The sequence below is a fragment of the Neoarius graeffei genome, chromosome 1 (genome assembly GCF_027579695.1).
Source record: "Neoarius graeffei isolate fNeoGra1 chromosome 1, fNeoGra1.pri, whole genome shotgun sequence".
NCBI classification, from domain to species: Eukaryota; Metazoa; Chordata; class Actinopteri; order Siluriformes; family Ariidae; genus Neoarius; species Neoarius graeffei.
In genome coordinates, this window is record NC_083569.1 from 102,757,224 (window position 1) to 102,774,225 (window position 17,002).

Sequence of the window (17,002 nt, forward strand, 5' to 3'; positions counted from 1 at the left end):
CAAGCCACAGAAATGTATGCTAAAATCCACAAAACAGCAAAACAATAGCCATCCTAAATATTATTTAAGAACTTTGATAGTTTTAGCTGATATTTAGAGAGTTTTTCAAAGGGTTATGGTGGTTAAATTGCTGATTTTCTAAACATATGCCATGTCTATTTCAGACGCGTCACATCCATAACGGAATTTCGTCACATCCATAACGCTGACTTTTCCTTCCGAAACTCTGCATGAAATACAAAATATTTTAAACAAAGATTTTTTTAATATTCACCTTGGACCCCTCTATCAAATGGATATCTCCATTTCGACATTAGGTTTACAATTTCACAGAGTTTGATAAAAATGTACAGTCACCCAAGAAAAGTGATACTTTTTCTGTCACATCCATAACGCATCTTTTATTGGCATTTTCTGGCATGCCCCATGTACTATGGGAATTGTTCTTGTTCTATCACTTCTCCAGTATGGTACAGCCTTAAAATATGCAACACCTGTTTAAATACTGGGAGAGAATAAAACATGCACTGGGTCATTTGTTGCCATTTTGAGTTTAAGTGTCACGTCCATAACGCTGGAATTGCTCTTAAACAAAAAACCATGTCTAGGGATAAAATACAGGAGTGAGGTTATGCGTGAGTGGATACAAATAAAGGTCAGTATACAAGATTGTGTTCAAAATAACAGAATGAGGCACAAGGAAAAAGAATAAGAGCTGAGGACAGAGAGAGAGAACAAGCAGGTAGTGCCAGTCAAGACAGAGAGAAAGAGCCTCCTGAGGCCATAGGCGCCAGCCCCTTTATAGCCCCAGCTGGCATTACAGGTGTACCTAATTAAGTAATCAGGTACCAGGACCCAGCCCTGCCCGTGCACTGACAGTGCTGGGCCTGAAGGGGGCATAGATGGGCATAACACCTCCCTCACAAAAAGAGGTTTGCCCTAGTAAACCTCAAACTCCAGTCATCAGGCCAACTACCCCTTACCAAAGTCCATCACCAAAACAGCAACTTGTAGATCCTGGGCCCTAGGACTACAAAAGCAATGTGAACAAGACAAAAAACACCAATGTTATATTAATAAAGAGAAAAAAAAACAAAAAAACACACATTAGGCAGCTGGGCCATAGAAGGTTCACGCTGCACGCTGCATGCTGCACGCTACACGCATGTAAAGAAAAGTGGACAAACGTAGCATGACTTGCTCTGGGCCATAGAACGGCGTTCACGTTGAACGCTGCACACTTCACGCGTGAAGCGAGAAATGAACATGCACACTTTTCTAGGCGTGAAGATGGAAATTCCAGTCAATGCATGCGGTCACCGCCGCGCCAGCCAATCAGAACGGGTCTAGGGAGATAACTATGCTTTCAGGGGAAAACTTCAGAAAAAATATAATTGAATGGTATAATTGAAAAATAGTTCTTCATCGGGATTGTCAAGCAGATTATAGAATGTTCGGTGAAATTCACCACGGGTTTCTCTCAGAAGGAAGTGTTCTCGGCTCCAAATTCTGTTCCTTTTTCTCTTCCTCTGTCTCAGTAAAAGCAGAATGAGGCAATCGTCGTCATCCGAAGAGTCCATATTGTTGGTTACTCGGTCAAAGTAGAACAGACGCAACACGTGAACATCCAAGCATGAAGTTTAATGGCCCAGGGTCCGGTTCTTCACGTGAACGTGTAGCGTGCAGCGTGAACCTTCTATGGCCCAGCTGCCTTAGGCTGTAGATAGCGCATCTGCTACAACATTATCCTTTCCCCTAATATGTAAAATTTTAAGTGGATATTGCTGCAAAATCAAACTCTAACGCATTGGTTTTGATTATGCATACGGTCAATGAAAACTAGGGGATTGTGATCCGTATATACCTCAATGGGTCTCGAGGATGGGCCTAAATAAACTTCAAAATGCTGAACAGCTAGAATTAAGGCCAGCGCTTCCCTCTCTACAGTGGAGTACACCTGTTGATGTCGGTTAAACTTTTTACTGAAGTACCCCACTGGATGTTCAATGCCATCAGAACCCAGCTGTAACAGCACAGCCCCAGTACCACTCTCACTGGCGTCAACAGCAACACTGAACGGGCAATCAAAATTTGGGGCCAAAAGCACCAAAGCAGACGCAAGCAAAGCCTTTACGTTGTCAAAGGCATCCTGACACTTGTCAGTCCACTGAAATGGAACTTTGGGACTAAGCAAGTTTGTCAGAGGCAACACTACAGATGCAAAATTTTTACAAAACGCCCTGTAATATCCTGTCATCCTAAGAAATCTTCGAAGTGCTCAACGGTCTCCAGGCACAGGGAAACTACAAACTGCTTCAACTTTGGCCCTTACAGGCCAGACTTCACCTCCACCCACCACCTTACCAAGATAGGTAACACTAGCCTTGCCAAACTCGCACTTAGCAAGATTCACTGTTAGTTTAGCTGCAGCCAGTCAAGAAAAAAAGTTCTTTAATTTGATCAATATGACTGGACCAATTACTACTGTATAGAATGACATCTAAATATGCGTCACACCCACACATCCCTGCCAAGACTCAATTAATGAGTCGTTGGAAGGTAGCAGGAGCGTTCCTAACCCCAAAGGGCATGACAATACTGCAGGAAATTATCTGGGGTTACAAAAGCAGATAACTCTTTAGCCCTAGATGTCAATGGGACCTGTCAGTATCCCTTTAGGAGATCAAACTTACTAACAAATTTAGCGGACCCAACACGGTCTATACAGTCATCACAGCATGGTAAGGGGTAACAATCAGGTTTAGTAACTGTGTTAAGGCGTCTATAGGCAGTGCAGAAGCGATAACTCCCATCAAGCTTGTTTACTAGCAGGCAGGGAGAGCTCCATGCACTAAAACTTGGCTCAGCCAGGTCATGCGCCAACAGGTAGTCAACAACTTGTTGTAGCAGTCCCCTCTTCGTAGGATTGACCCGATATGCATGTTGTTTAATGGGCTGCGCACCACACACATCAATATCATGCTCAATAACAGAGGTACGAGATGGAACATCAGGAAAAAGACTTAAGAAGGACTTAATCAACTCAATAACATCTGCTCTTTCCAACTCAGTCAGATGAGAGAGGTGTGAGGGCAAGTCTGCTAGAAACTCTGAGTTCCGTAGGTGACCCACCACCACTGCCTGTGATGGGCCCCTAACCCCCTCATCCAACTCCTCACTGACAGGATACAAAACCATAGAAGTAGCCACCGTAGAAGGCCCACATGCAACACCAGTAGAGTCCACTACAGGCATGGTGGAAACCAAACTAACAGGTGTAGGTGCCAACAAATTAAAATAAGGCTTCAAAAGGTTGATGTGGCAAACTTGCACCTTCTTCCGACAATCTGGTGTGCTCAAGAGATAGTTACTGTCTGACAGACATTTTACAACCTCATATGGACCACTAAATTTAGCTTGAAATGGGCTACTCAAAAGAGGCAAAAGTGCAAGGACCTTATCACCTGGAGCAAAAGTATGCTGCTCTGCCTTGCAATTAAAAAGTCACTTCATTTTTGACTGAGCTTTCCCAAGCTTATGTCTCGCAGCAGCCCTAGCCTCAAAGGCGGTAGCGAAACCCACTAACAATCCTGAACATTAACAGGAACCTTATCCACACTCCACTCATCTGCCAGAACTGCAGTTGAGCCTCTAACCACGTCCAAATACCAGATCATTTGGGCTAAAGCCCAGACTTTCTTGAACTACCTCCATGATGGCTAGCAGTAGCCAGGGTAAACCCTCTTCCCAACCAGACCCAAGTTCTACACAGTAGGACTGGAGGAGGGACTTGAGAGTCTGGTGGAATCGTTCTAAGGCCCCCTGACTCTGGGGATGGTAAGCACTGGATATATTATGTCTCGCCTTCAATTGTCGCAATGCCCTTTTGAACTGCTTAGACATGAAATTGGACCCTTGGTCACTCTGAATGACCTTTGGAATTCCGAATGTGGACATGAAGTTACTCAGAGCCTTTAATACCGACTTGGCAGTGATTAATCTCAATGGGTATGCTGCCGGATACCGAGTGGATTGGCACATCACCGTCAAAAGGAAACTATGCCCCGCCTTAGAGCGGGGTAATGGGCCAACACAATCAATAACTGCACCTTCAACTGCACCTGAAACTCGAGTTTCCTCAGCTCCACATCCCTCTGAAACTCTAGTTGTTTCACTTTGAAAGTCCCGTCCTCGCTCTCAACCTTAGGTTCATCTAACTGTGTCTGCAGTTCAGATGTAGTTGTCATTTCACCTACTACTAACACCTTTCTCCTGTAACTGATCTCTAACTGACAAAAACAATGACTTCTTTAAACTTCTCTCCTGTAATGTAATCTGAAGTTCGTAATATTCTGCCACTTCACACAGCTGTGCTTTTATCATTATTGCCAACAAGTCTTCAGACGGACTGACACAAAAATCTTCGACAGGCCTCATTATTAACTAGACTAAATTATAATAGGCCACAACTAACTGTGAGAACAGCTCCCTACTCACCAATAGGTGCAAATTCAACAGTGTAATTTACAAATGCCTAACCCAGAAGCAATCAAATAAACGAGGCACAGAAAAAAATCTCAGCTACTACTGCTTTTCTCTCACTCACAATAATGATTAAACTACCATTACACAACATGCAAGGAATGCACAAAAACTGGTAAACACCAGAATAAATCACAAACGTACTTGTCGCAGTATCAAAGCATACACAAACAAGGTTAAACATGCACACCTCACCTTACAAAAGGCTACAAACTAACAAGTTGCAAACAGCGCAGCGCATGCACTAAAGAGGCACCAACCTCCACAAATTGCAACTTAAACAGCTTAATTAAGCGCAGCGAGACAGAGCACCCGAACACAGAGCATCAATCGATCTAAAAATAGATCCATGAATGTTCTATGCGGTACTCCGCACACAAACAATAGCCAATTAATGCAAACACATTCTACTGACAAATAAAAAGAGGATAGATTTACCACATCCGCATGAACCACTTACCCCAACGTGACTCCAGGTGAGACCATCAGCCGGTCGCCGGCGAAATTCCTACAACAAATAAAACACAGTCCTCTGGTAACCTAATTATCTAGCCCCAGAAGCTAACTAACCTTGCTAGTCTTCAGGAGCCTACTGGCCTTGGGGCGGCTGGTTAACGCTGAACTCGCAACAGTGTTACACTGTTCGAAGCGTGCCCCTAACAGGAGAGATAACTCCCGACCAGGATTACCCCCAAAAAACAAGTAACTAAAATAACAAAGGCAAAATAATAACCAGTGCATCGAAGGAAAGGCAATACCCAGCTGGAGCACTCTGCCTAACCAGAGACTGCAATAAAGCCAAACAAACCAAACAAATGGGCTCACCTGAAACCACTTGAGTCTATGATCCAAACCAATTAAAAACTCCCGGACGAGCCCCCAAATTATGTAATGGCAGGCTCATTTACCATCACATAATGAGGGAGACGACAACAAAAGTAAGTTTTAAGAAATGTATTTAAACAACAAAAAAACATGTCTAGGGATAAAATACAGGAGTGAGGTTATGCATGAGTGGATACAAATAAAAAAGGTCAGTATATAAGATTGTGTTCAAAATAACAGAATGAGGCACAAGGAAAAAGAATAAGAGCTGAGGACAGAGAGAGAGAGAACAAGCAGGTAGTGCCAGTCAAGACAGAGAGAGAAAGAGCCTCCTGAGGCCATAGGCGCCAGCCCCTTTATAGCCCCAGCTGGCATTACAGGTGTACCTAATTAAGTAATCAGGTACCAGGACCCAGCCCTGCCCGTGCACTGACAGTGCTGGGCCTGAAAGGGGCATAGATGGGCGTAACAGATGCGCCAAATATTTTCTGTGGGTGAAAGATCTGGACTGCAGGCTGGCCAGTTCAGTACCCGGACCCTTCTTCTATGCAGTCATGATGCTGTAATTGATGCAGTATGTGGTTTGGCATTGTCATGTTGGAAAATGCAAGGTCTTCCCTGAAAGAGACATCATCTGGATGGGAGCATATGTTGCTCTAGAACCTGGATATACCTTTCAGCATTGATGTCTTTCCAGATGTGTAAGCTGCCCATGCCACATGCACTAATGTAACCCCATACCATCAAAGATGCAGGCTTCTGAACTGAGCGCTGATAACAACTTGGGTTGTCCTTCTCCTCTTTAGTCCGAATGACACGGCGTCCCTGATTTCCATAAAGAACTTCAAATTTTGATTCGTTTGACCACAGATCAGTTTTCCACTTTGCCACAGTCCATTTTAAATGAGCCTTGGCCCAGAGAAGACGTCTGCGCTTCTAGATCATGTTTAGATACGGCTTCTTCTTTGAACTATAGAGTTTTAGCTGGCAACGGCGGATGGCACAGTGAATTGTGTTCACAGATAATGTTCTCTGGAAATATTCCTGAGCCCATTTTGTGATTTCCAATACAGAAGCATGCCTGTATGTGATGCAGTGCCGTCTAAGGGCCCGAAGATCATGGGCACCCAGTATGGTTTTCTGGCCTTGACCCTTACACACAGAGATTCTTCCAGATTCTCTGAATCTTTTGATGATATTATGCACTGTAGATGATGATATGTTCAAATTCTTTGCAATTTTACACTGTCGAACTCCTTTCTGATATTGCTCCACTATTTGTCGGCGCAGAATTAGGGGGATTGGTGATCCTCTTCCCATCTTTACTTCTGAGAGCTACTGCCACTCCAAGATGCTCTTTTTATACCCAGTCATGTTAATGACCTATTGCCAATTGACCTAATGAGTTGCAATTTGGTCCTCCAGCTGTTCCTTTTTTGTACCTTTAACTTTTCCAGCCTCTTATTGCCCCTGTCCCAGCTTTTTTGAGATGTGTTGCCATCATGAAATTTCAAATGAGCCAATATTTGGCATGAAATTTCAAAATGTCTCACTTTTGACATTTGATATGTTGTCTATGTTCTATTGTGAATGCAATATCAGTTTTTGAGATTTGTAAATTATTGCATTCCATTTGTATTTAAAATTTGTACTTTGTCCCAACTTTTTTGGCATTGGGGTTGTACATTATTTTTTAACAAATCCATGCATATTACACTTACTGCCCCTCCTGAGTCTCCTCCTATAAAGTTACTGTTCAATTACTCATTGAGTACTGGAGAGTTCCTGAAAAAATGGAAACAATCAAACATCATGCCTATCTATAAAAAAGGGGACAAGACAAACCCGAATAATTACCATCTGGTGTCCCTTCTATCGGGCGTATCAAAGATTCTTGAAAGGGTAGTGCACAACCAATTGTATGAATACCTTAGCCATCACAGGCTATTAACACCTTCTCAGTCTGGATTTAGAAAACTATACTCATGCAAGACTGCTTTACATTCTGTGGTGGAAGATTGGATTCAATCCATCGATAAGAAGGAGCTAACTGGTGTAGTATTTTGTGATCTATCAAGAGCTTTTGATATGCTAGATCATGATATACTGCTGCTAAAACTGAAATGCTATGGTGTGGATGACTTGGCTTGTAATTGGTTTAAGTCTTATTTGACTGGTAGGCAGCAACGCACAGGCCTGAGCTCAGTCTTATCCTCCGCAACGGGCGTTACTTGTGTTCCACAGGGATCCATAATGGGTCCAATTCTGTTTATTCTTTATATAAATGATCTGCCAAATTGCATCCAGTCCTGTAAGGTGGCCATGTACACCAATGACACCATTCTATATTTTGCAGCACAAAGTGTTGACACACTTGAGAAGACAATACAAAGTGACTCAGCCCAGATTTCTCAGTGGTTTGCCTTCAAACAAACTTTCTTTGAATCCTAGCAAATGCAAAACAATGTTTATATTGTAGGTTCAGCAGGAATGAATGTAGCAAATACCAAGCTTAATTTTATATTAGATGGGGCCAAATTAGAACAAGTAACCACTTTTAAATACCTGGGGGTCACCATTGACAACTTACTCAAATGGAGTGCACATTTTGAATACATATACAAGAAACTTGCACAGGTGATTGGTATAATTATCTCAAACCATACCTTAACAGACAGGCACTTCAATTAATATATACAACACTATTTATACCACACATACATTACTGTAGTACAGTCTGGGACCGGGGGGAAAGGGATACCTTGAAAAATTTAAACTACAAAATAGAGCAGGCAGGGTAATTCTAGGCTGCGACCGGTATATCTCTACCTAAACCCTTCTAAATACATTAGGATAGCTCTCAGTAGCCGAAATTCACAGGAAAAGTAAAGCTATTCTTGTCTATAAGGCTTTTAACGGTTTGATTCCTTCTTACATCACAGCAATGTTCACTCAGCTGTCACATGTGCAAACTCATTATACCCACCTCAGGGCACAAGATGGTCTTCAGTTGCCCAAGACTAAATTGGAATATAGAAGATGAGTCTTTTCGTCCTCTGGGGCGGCACTTTTGAACACATTACCACATCATCTGAAAGCAGCGATATGTTTCCCCTGGTGAAATAAACAAACAAACAAACATAAAGCACAATGATATTGGAAAAGACAAAGTGAGGAATCTTATACACCGGTAAATACAGAATCTCTTGACATCCTCCAGGGTCCTGGTGGTCCTTGTGGTTTCTCCTCTTCAGTTCATACCACAAGTTTCACTGGGGTTTAGATCAGGGGATTGGAATGACCATGTCAAAAGATTGATTCTGCAGTCACTGGAACAATTTTGTGTGGATTCAGAAAGTGGACAATGTTTGGATCATTGTCTTGCTAGAAGGTTCAACCATTGAACTATGACCCAGGTCTTGACAGATCAACAGTTCATGACTCATATGAGTCCAACTGCATTCACAATTAGGATTAGGTTATTTTCTGTACAACCACTTTTAATGTTTTATGTCAAGCAAACTTTTGTCTCATCTGACCACAAGACCCTGTTTCAGTAGTGAACTCCAGACATATACATTTATAACCTGAGTTGTAGTTTGTAGTTCTTCTGGTATGTTTTCCAAATAGGTTTATTTTTGCATGGAGGTGGTGTCTAATTGCGGTGACCTCAAAAGATGACCATCTTCTGGGCACTGCTGTTTACTTGTATTTTTATTTTTTCAATCAAATGAAATTTCTAAAGCACTTTTCCTTCAGCTCAACATCATTCACACTCCAAACTTTGACAGATTTCCTCATTATTGTGTTTTCACTTAGCACTAAAAATGCCCAGTGTGCATTACTTAAATATGTCACACAATCACTGGAAATGCTTTAGACAATCTTTAAATTATAGTAACTTTAAAATGACGCAATCTACTGGAGTAATTTGTGCTCTCTCCTAAAGGACTTGTAAACCTTAAAAATATATTTAATCATGAGGTGTTTTCATGGTATTCAAAGTGGGGAATGCTGCCTCACAGTAATACGAGACATTCCCCTGAGTTACTGATATTTTTCTATTGAGTTCTCCTTAAATACAAGACAGAATTCAAAACAATTTTTAGATTGTTAATATTTATGGGTCAAAACTATTGTCAACTTTTTCTTACACAGACACAAGAAACATACAAACTGATAATCACAGGTACAGACATGGGCGGACATTTTATTGATTCCAGAAACAGACCACTGACAGGAACAGGGACTGTGACCATCAACATACTTGATGTCAACGATAACATCCCCATATTAGAGAGGAACAACGTGAGTGTTTTTTTTTTCCTCTGAATTCTTTTGTTATTCTGAATAGCTAATGTTAATTGTCTCACAAAGATATAAATCACTATGAAAATGATTTATTGCATATTGATCTTGTTCAAATGCCTTAATGGTGATTGTTAGCTTGGTTAAAATACATTGGTACATACATGGCTGTGAAAGTTTCCCTGATGTGGGTGGAGTACAAAAGTACGGCAGATGGTTGCTAGTGTTCAAACACACATTTTTTATGCTTGCTTTTCAGCTTAGAAATGGACAATCTAGGACACAAACACACACAGATACACACACAGTCGTGTTCTGGTCCCAACCTGCACTCCTCTGCTCTTCTACTCCTCTTATACTCCATCATCACTGCAAGAAACACACACACACATATGCACATTAATTGATGACAGGTGTAGCAACTTGGCCACTCACCTTCCCTGACTCTGCCCTCCATTCACAAACTGATGCTTGGCCACACCCCTGCTGCAACATACCCCCACCGCCCAACTCAGGCCAGGAAGCCATTTGGTCTGCAGCGGACCCCCCCAAAAAAAAAACAGAACAGGAAGTCCACCACCACCATTTGCACCCCCGGCCTATGGATCACCTCGAATTTGAACAGCTGGAGGACGAGGTACCAACATCAGCGCATTGGCATCCTTCATGTTGTGGAGGCACTGGAGGGGCACGTGGTCCGAACAGAGGGTGAAAGGGCATTCCAGCAGGTTGTATCAGAGGGTGAGGACAGCCCACTTGATAGCCAGACTCTCTTTCTCAATCATGCTGTATTTGCTTTCACGCATCAACAGCTTGTGGCTAATGTACAGCACAGGTTGTTTCTCGCCCTCCACCTTCTGGGATAGAATGGCCCCCAGCCCCCTGTCTGATGCATCTGTCTGTAAAATAAAGGGGAGAGAAAAGTTAGGGGAATGTAAATGTGGCCCCGGACACAGTGCAGCTTTTACCTTAGAAATCTCACTTAGTGAGATCAGTCAGCGGGCTGGTGATGTCCGAATAATTAGGTATGACCCTACGATAGTAGCCAGCCAGCCCCAGGAAATATCTCACCCCCTTTTTGGTCTTGGGCCTCAAACAGGCCGCAATAGCTGCAGTCTTGTTAATTTGGGGATGCACCTGCCCATGACCCAAGTGGAAACCCACTTCCACCCACCCAATTGCACACTTTTTTGGGTTAGTGGTGAGACCCGCATGCCTCAGCAACTTTAGGATGACCAGAAGGTGTTCTAGGGGCCGCGGCCAATCATTGCTATAGATAATGATGTTGTTGAGGTACGCAGCCATGTAGGCAGTGTGAGGGCGGAGAATCCTGTCCATGAGCCGCTGGAACATCACGGAAGCCCCAAATAACCCAAAAGGAAGCATGATGAATTGGTGTAACCCAAATGGTGTGGAAAAGGCCATTTTCTCTCGGGATAGAGGAGTCAAGGCGATCTGCCAATATCCCTTCTTTAGATCCATTGTCAAGTAAAAATGAGCAGTGCCTAATTGATCAAGCAACTCGTCAATGTGAAGCATTGGGTATGCATCAAATTTAGACACTGCATTGACCTTTCTATAGTCCACATAGAACCGGACCGACTCATCGGTCTTGAGAACCAGGACCACCGGGCTGCTCCAGTCACTGTGGGACTCCTCGATTATGCCCATTTGAAGCATGGCCTTGAGTTCATCCCAGACCCCCTTTTTATTGTGTTCAGGCAAGCGGTAAGGGTGGCTTCGCACAACCACCCCCGGAGGCATCTCATTGTGGTGTTCTATGAGGTGGGTGTGGCTGGGCAGGGGCAAAAACACATAGGAAAATTCCCTCTGCAACTTGGCCACCTCTGTGAGTTGGGCCAGTGAGAGGTGGTCTCTACAAGGGACCAGAGTGGCTGGAGATGTTAATTTTTTTTTTGTACCTCCGGCCCCAGCTCCGCCTTCTCTCGGACTACTGACACCAATGCCACGGGCACCTCCTCATTCCAGCATTTTAACAGATTGAGGTGATAAATTTGCAATGCCCCATCCCTGTCTGTTCGCCTCACCTCATAGTCAACATCCTCGACTCGCTGTGTGACCTCAAAGGGCCCTTGCCACTTGGTGATTAATTTGGAGCTCAATGTGGGCAATAATACAAACCCTGTCTCCTGGTGTGAACTCTCTAAAGCATGTGCCCCATCATACAGTCGGACTTGATGCTCTTGTGCCTGCCATAAATTCTCCTGGGTTAAGTGAGTGAGTGTGTGGAGTTTTGCGCCCAGATCAAGAATGTATTGAATTTTGTTCTTGCAAGGCGAAGGTCCCTCCTCCCAATTTTCATGTAGCACATCCAAAATGCCATGCGGCTTATGCCCATATAATAACTCGAATGGTGAAAAACCCGTGGAAGCTTGCAGGACCTCTTGAACTGCAAATAACAGGGGCTCGAGCCATTTATCCCAATTATGTGCATCCTCACTTACAAATTTCCGAATTAAGTTTTTGAGTGTTTGATTAAATCGTTCCACTAAGCCAGCCATTTGTGGGTGATAGATACTGATCCGGATAGGCTGAATTCACAATAACCCATACAGTTCGCACAGTGTGCGTGACATAAATGTAGTGCCTTGGTCTGTCAGGCTTTCTTTCGGAATCCCAAACCGGGAGATAATACAGAAGAGCACTTCCGCAATACTGCATGCTGAGATATTGCAGAGAGGCACCACTTCCAGATATCATATTGCATAGTCCACCAGAACTCAAATAAAGGGATATCCCCATGCTGACCGATCTAATGGCCTGACAAGATCCATACCAATTCTCTCAAAAGGGGTCTTGATTAGAGGGAGAGGGCACAAAGGCACTTTTGGAGTGGCCGCAGGATTTACTAATTGGCATTCATGGCACGCCGCACACCACCGACGGACATCCCCACAAATCCCTGGCCAATAGAACCTGGCCATTATTTGGGCTAGTGTTTTATTCTGCCCTAAGTATCTGGCCATGGGATTAAAGTGAGCTGCATGGAATATGAGTTCCCTACAGCTCTTTGGGATTAATAACTGAGTTATTTGTTCACCAGTTTGAGTGTCCTGCATCACTCGGTACAACCTATCCTTAACAATAGCGAAATAGGGAAGGCCGGTGTCATGCTTGGCTGGATAATTTGACCATCTATTACTCTCACTTGGTCAAATGCATGCCACAGAGTCTCATCTTGCAACGGGAAATCCTCAAGGAAATCCCCGAGAGAGGGAGGAGGGGCAGGCTGCTCCTCACTCCACATATCGCGCTGACATGGAGCTGGCTCTGTGACAGCTTCCCCAGCCAATGCCAGGCTGGGATCCTCCTGGGACATAGTAATGCAGGACCCATTTCTTACTATGTGTTCCATGAATTCTTTAAACCCTGCCCAATCAGTCCCCAAAATCAGCGAGTGGGTGAGATGAGGATTAACAGCCACTGCCGGCAGGCATCCCAGAATTGTTGGCTGAACATGAATGGCCGGCTGACCTCCTCCAACCTCAGCACCCCGAAGAGCTAACACTGTTGTTCCGGGGAGCGGTCGACTCGCTGTAGAATGGCTCACTTTAATTCGGCGTATATGAGCTGGCTGTTGGTGGGGAGCTGCAGTACGGTGAGCTGCACCTCGCTGGTCAGCAGTGGAAGTAGGCACGCTGTGCACTGCTCAACCGGCCATCCCCATGCTTCGGCTGCTTGCTCGAAGAGTGTGAGGAAGGCTTCTGGATCATCATGCAGACCCATCTTCATTAGGGCGAGGTGGGGAGGGTCCGCTACGATGGAGGTTGAGGACCCCGCTGACGTGCGCAGTTGTCAGAATGCCTGGCAGTCTTCTTGCTGGGCCAGCATCAAGGCTTCGAAGTGTTGTTCCTGCTCCTTCCGGAGGGTGATCAGTGCTTGATGCTGGTTCTGCTGTGCTGTGGCAAGGGCATGAACGAGGTCCTTGAACGGCGAGGTCTACATGGATGGGCTCCCTTCTGTACTCCCAGGTTTCGGCACCACTGTGAAAGTTTCCCTGATGTGGGTGGAGTACAGAAGTACAGCAGGTGGTTGCTAGTGATCAAACACAAGCTTATTATGGTTGCTTTTCAGCTTAGAAATGGGCACTCTAGGACACAAACACACACAGACACACACAGTTGTGTTCTGGTCCCAACCAGCGCTCCTCTGCACTCCTACTCCTCTTATACGCCATCATCACTGCAAGAAACACACACACACACACACACACACACACATTAATTGACGATAGGTGTAGCGAATTGGCCACTCACCTTCCCTGACTCCACCCTCCATTCACAAACTGACATTCGGCCACACACCCCTGCCACAATGGCATTTGAGTGAAAGTTTGATATGATGCTATGCAATGTACGCTTGTGCCATAATGTTGAAATTCATTGTACAGAAGGTGCTACAAATATCTTGCATACAAACTTTTTTTTTTGTGAGACAAGGTTGCAAACAGCACCAGTCAAACTCTGCAATCAGACTCTCAAAACAGAACACAAAATATCTGAGTAATGGCTGAATGCTTCTTCTCACCATGTGTGTGTGATGTTTACAGTATGAGGGGAATGTGGAGGAAAATATTGTGAATGTAGAAGTGGTCCGAATTAAGGCCACGGACAAGGATAAGATTTACACGGAAAACTGGGAGGCTGTGTACACCATCATTTCTGGAAATGAGGCCGGTTACTTCAGCATCAGCACAGACCCCAAAACTAACGAGGGCATCCTAATAGTCAAAAAGGTAAGATAGATAATTGACACAGGTGGCACAACAGATTAACATATTTAACATCCTGGAAAGCTTTATTTCACATTACAATCCAGCGTGAATATGACTCTGGAAATAGTGGAGGTCTTTACTGTGTACATTAGAATAAACTAAATGTCTCTTTATTAGTCTAAATAAATAGACTAAAATATCACTGGCTGAAACTGAAAGTAATAATAATAACAACCTTTTTTGCACAAGCCAAATGTTTTGTCATTTTAGCTACATTTGGTGAGCATAGTCTCGGTCAGGTTATCTTGGATGTTTTGCAGTCATGGAAACACTAACTATAATTAAAATACAGTTAGGTCCATATATATTTGGACACTGACACAAATTTTGTTTTTTTACCTGTTTACTGAAACATATTCAAGTTATAGTTATATAATGGACATGGACATAAAGTCCAGACTTTCAGCTATCATTTGAGGGTATCCACATTAAAATTGGATGAAGGGTTTAGGAGTTTCAGCTCCTTAACATGTGCCACCCTGTTTTTAAAGGGACCAAAAGTAATTGGACAATTGACTCAAAGGCTATTTCATGGGCAGGTGTGGGCAATTCCTTCATTATGTCATTCTCAATTGCTGTGAAGAAAACATGCGGTCAAAGGAGCTCTTCATGCAGGTGAAACAAGCCATCCTTAAGCTGCGAAAACAGAAAAAAAAAACATCCGAGAAATTGCTACAATATTAGGAGTGGCAAAATCTACAGTTTGGTACATCCTGAGCAAGAAAGAAAGAAAGCACTGGTGAACTCATCAATGCAAAAAGACTTGGACACCCACAGAAGACAACAGTGGTGGATGATCGCAGAATAATTTCCATGGTGAAGAGAAATCCCTTCACAACAGTCAACCAAGTGAACAACACTCTCCAGGAGGTAGGCATATCAATAATAATAATAATAATAATAATAATAATAATAAGTTTATATAGCGCCTTTCAAGAAACCCAAGGACGCTTTACAATTATAGACAAGGAAAAAAATAAAAATAATAATTAAAAAAAATCCAATATCAATATCCAAATCTACCATAAAGAGAAGACTGCATGAAAGTAAATACAGAGGGATCACTGCACGGTGCGAGCCACTCATAAGCCTCAAGAATAAAAAGGCTAGATTGGACTTTGCTAAAGCCAGCACAGTTCTGGAAGAACATTCTTTGGACAGATGAAACCAAGATCAACCTCTACCAGAATGATGGAAAGAAAAAAAGTATGGTGAAGGCGTGGTACAGCTCATGATCCAAAGCATACCACATCATCTGTAAAACACGGCGGAGGCAGTGTGATGGCTTGGGCATGCATGGCTACCAGTGGCACTGGGTCACTAGTGTTTATTGATGATGTGACACAGGACAGAAGCAGCCGGATTAATTCTGAGGTATGCAGAGACATACTGTGTGCTCAAATCTAGCCAAATGCAGCCAAACTGATTGGTCAGCATTTCATAATACAGATGGACAATGACCCAAAACGTAAAGCCAAAGCAACCCAGGAGTTTATTAAAGCAAGGAAGTGGAATATTCTTGAATGGCCAAGTTAGTCACCTGATCTCAACCCAATTGAGCATGCATTTGACTTGTTAAAGACTAAACTTCAGACAGAAAGGCCCACAAACAAACAGCAACTGAAAACCTCTGCAGTAAAGGCCTGGCAGAGCATTAAAAAGGAGGAACCACAGTGTCTCGTGATGTCCATGAGTTCAAGACTTCAGGCAGTCATTGCCAACAAAGGGTTTTCAACCAAGTATTAGAAATTAACATTTTATTTACAATTATTTAATTTGTCCAATTACTTTTGAGCCCCTGAAGTGAAGGGATTGTGTTTAAAAAAATGCTTTAGTTCCTCACATTTTTATGCAATCATTTTGTTCAACCCACTGAATTAAAGCTGAAAGTCTGAACTTCAACTGCATCTGAATTGTTTTGTTCAAAATTCATTGTGGTAATGTACAGAACCAAAATTAGAAAAATATTGTCTCTGTCCAAATATTCATGGACCTAACTGTATGATCAATATGCTGACAGACTTATTTAATGAATGTTTTGAATATTACACTAATTATTTACAATAATATGTTGTCTCTTTTTTTCTATTTATCAAACCTAGTTGCTTAATTCAGCATTAAATATATTCAGGTCTTTTTTTAATCCTATTTATATATGTATTAATCCTGTGGCCATCATGCACACTTTGAGTGCAGGTAGGGTTCTTAAGCCTTGGACAGCAATCCACCTAGGGGAAGGACACTCCAAAATAAAACCTGCATCTTTTTGTGTTGCTTGTCTCGTGGCAGCCCTTGCACCAAACAGCATGTATTGGATGAGTGTGTGTGACTGGAAGTGCACATGCCTTTCTCACTAAAATCAACTCAGGTGCAGATGCGACACTAAGATGAGAAGACTTTCCACCCTTTTTTTTTTAAAGTCTTGTGGCGATGGGGGAGTGGTGATGGGGGATAGGCTGAGAATGTTGCTGGAAGTACCTAGCTATAATTCTCCACTCAGGTGGCCCACAGGTGAGGGTCATTTTCCATAGA

At 43.1% G+C, this 17,002-nt stretch overlaps 1 protein-coding gene across 1 annotated transcript in view; it reads left to right on the top strand.

The window, feature by feature from the left end:
• The window catches only part of LOC132879298 (desmoglein-2-like protein), a 74,081-nt gene that overhangs the window by 42,588 nt on the left and 14,491 nt on the right, over positions 1 to 17,002 (top strand). The window contains exons 6-7 of the mRNA XM_060913721.1: positions 9,526 to 9,675; positions 14,246 to 14,431. Of these exons, the coding sequence (XP_060769704.1) occupies positions 9,526 to 9,675; positions 14,246 to 14,431 (336 nt within the window). The remainder of the gene's footprint in view (positions 1 to 9,525; positions 9,676 to 14,245; positions 14,432 to 17,002) is intronic.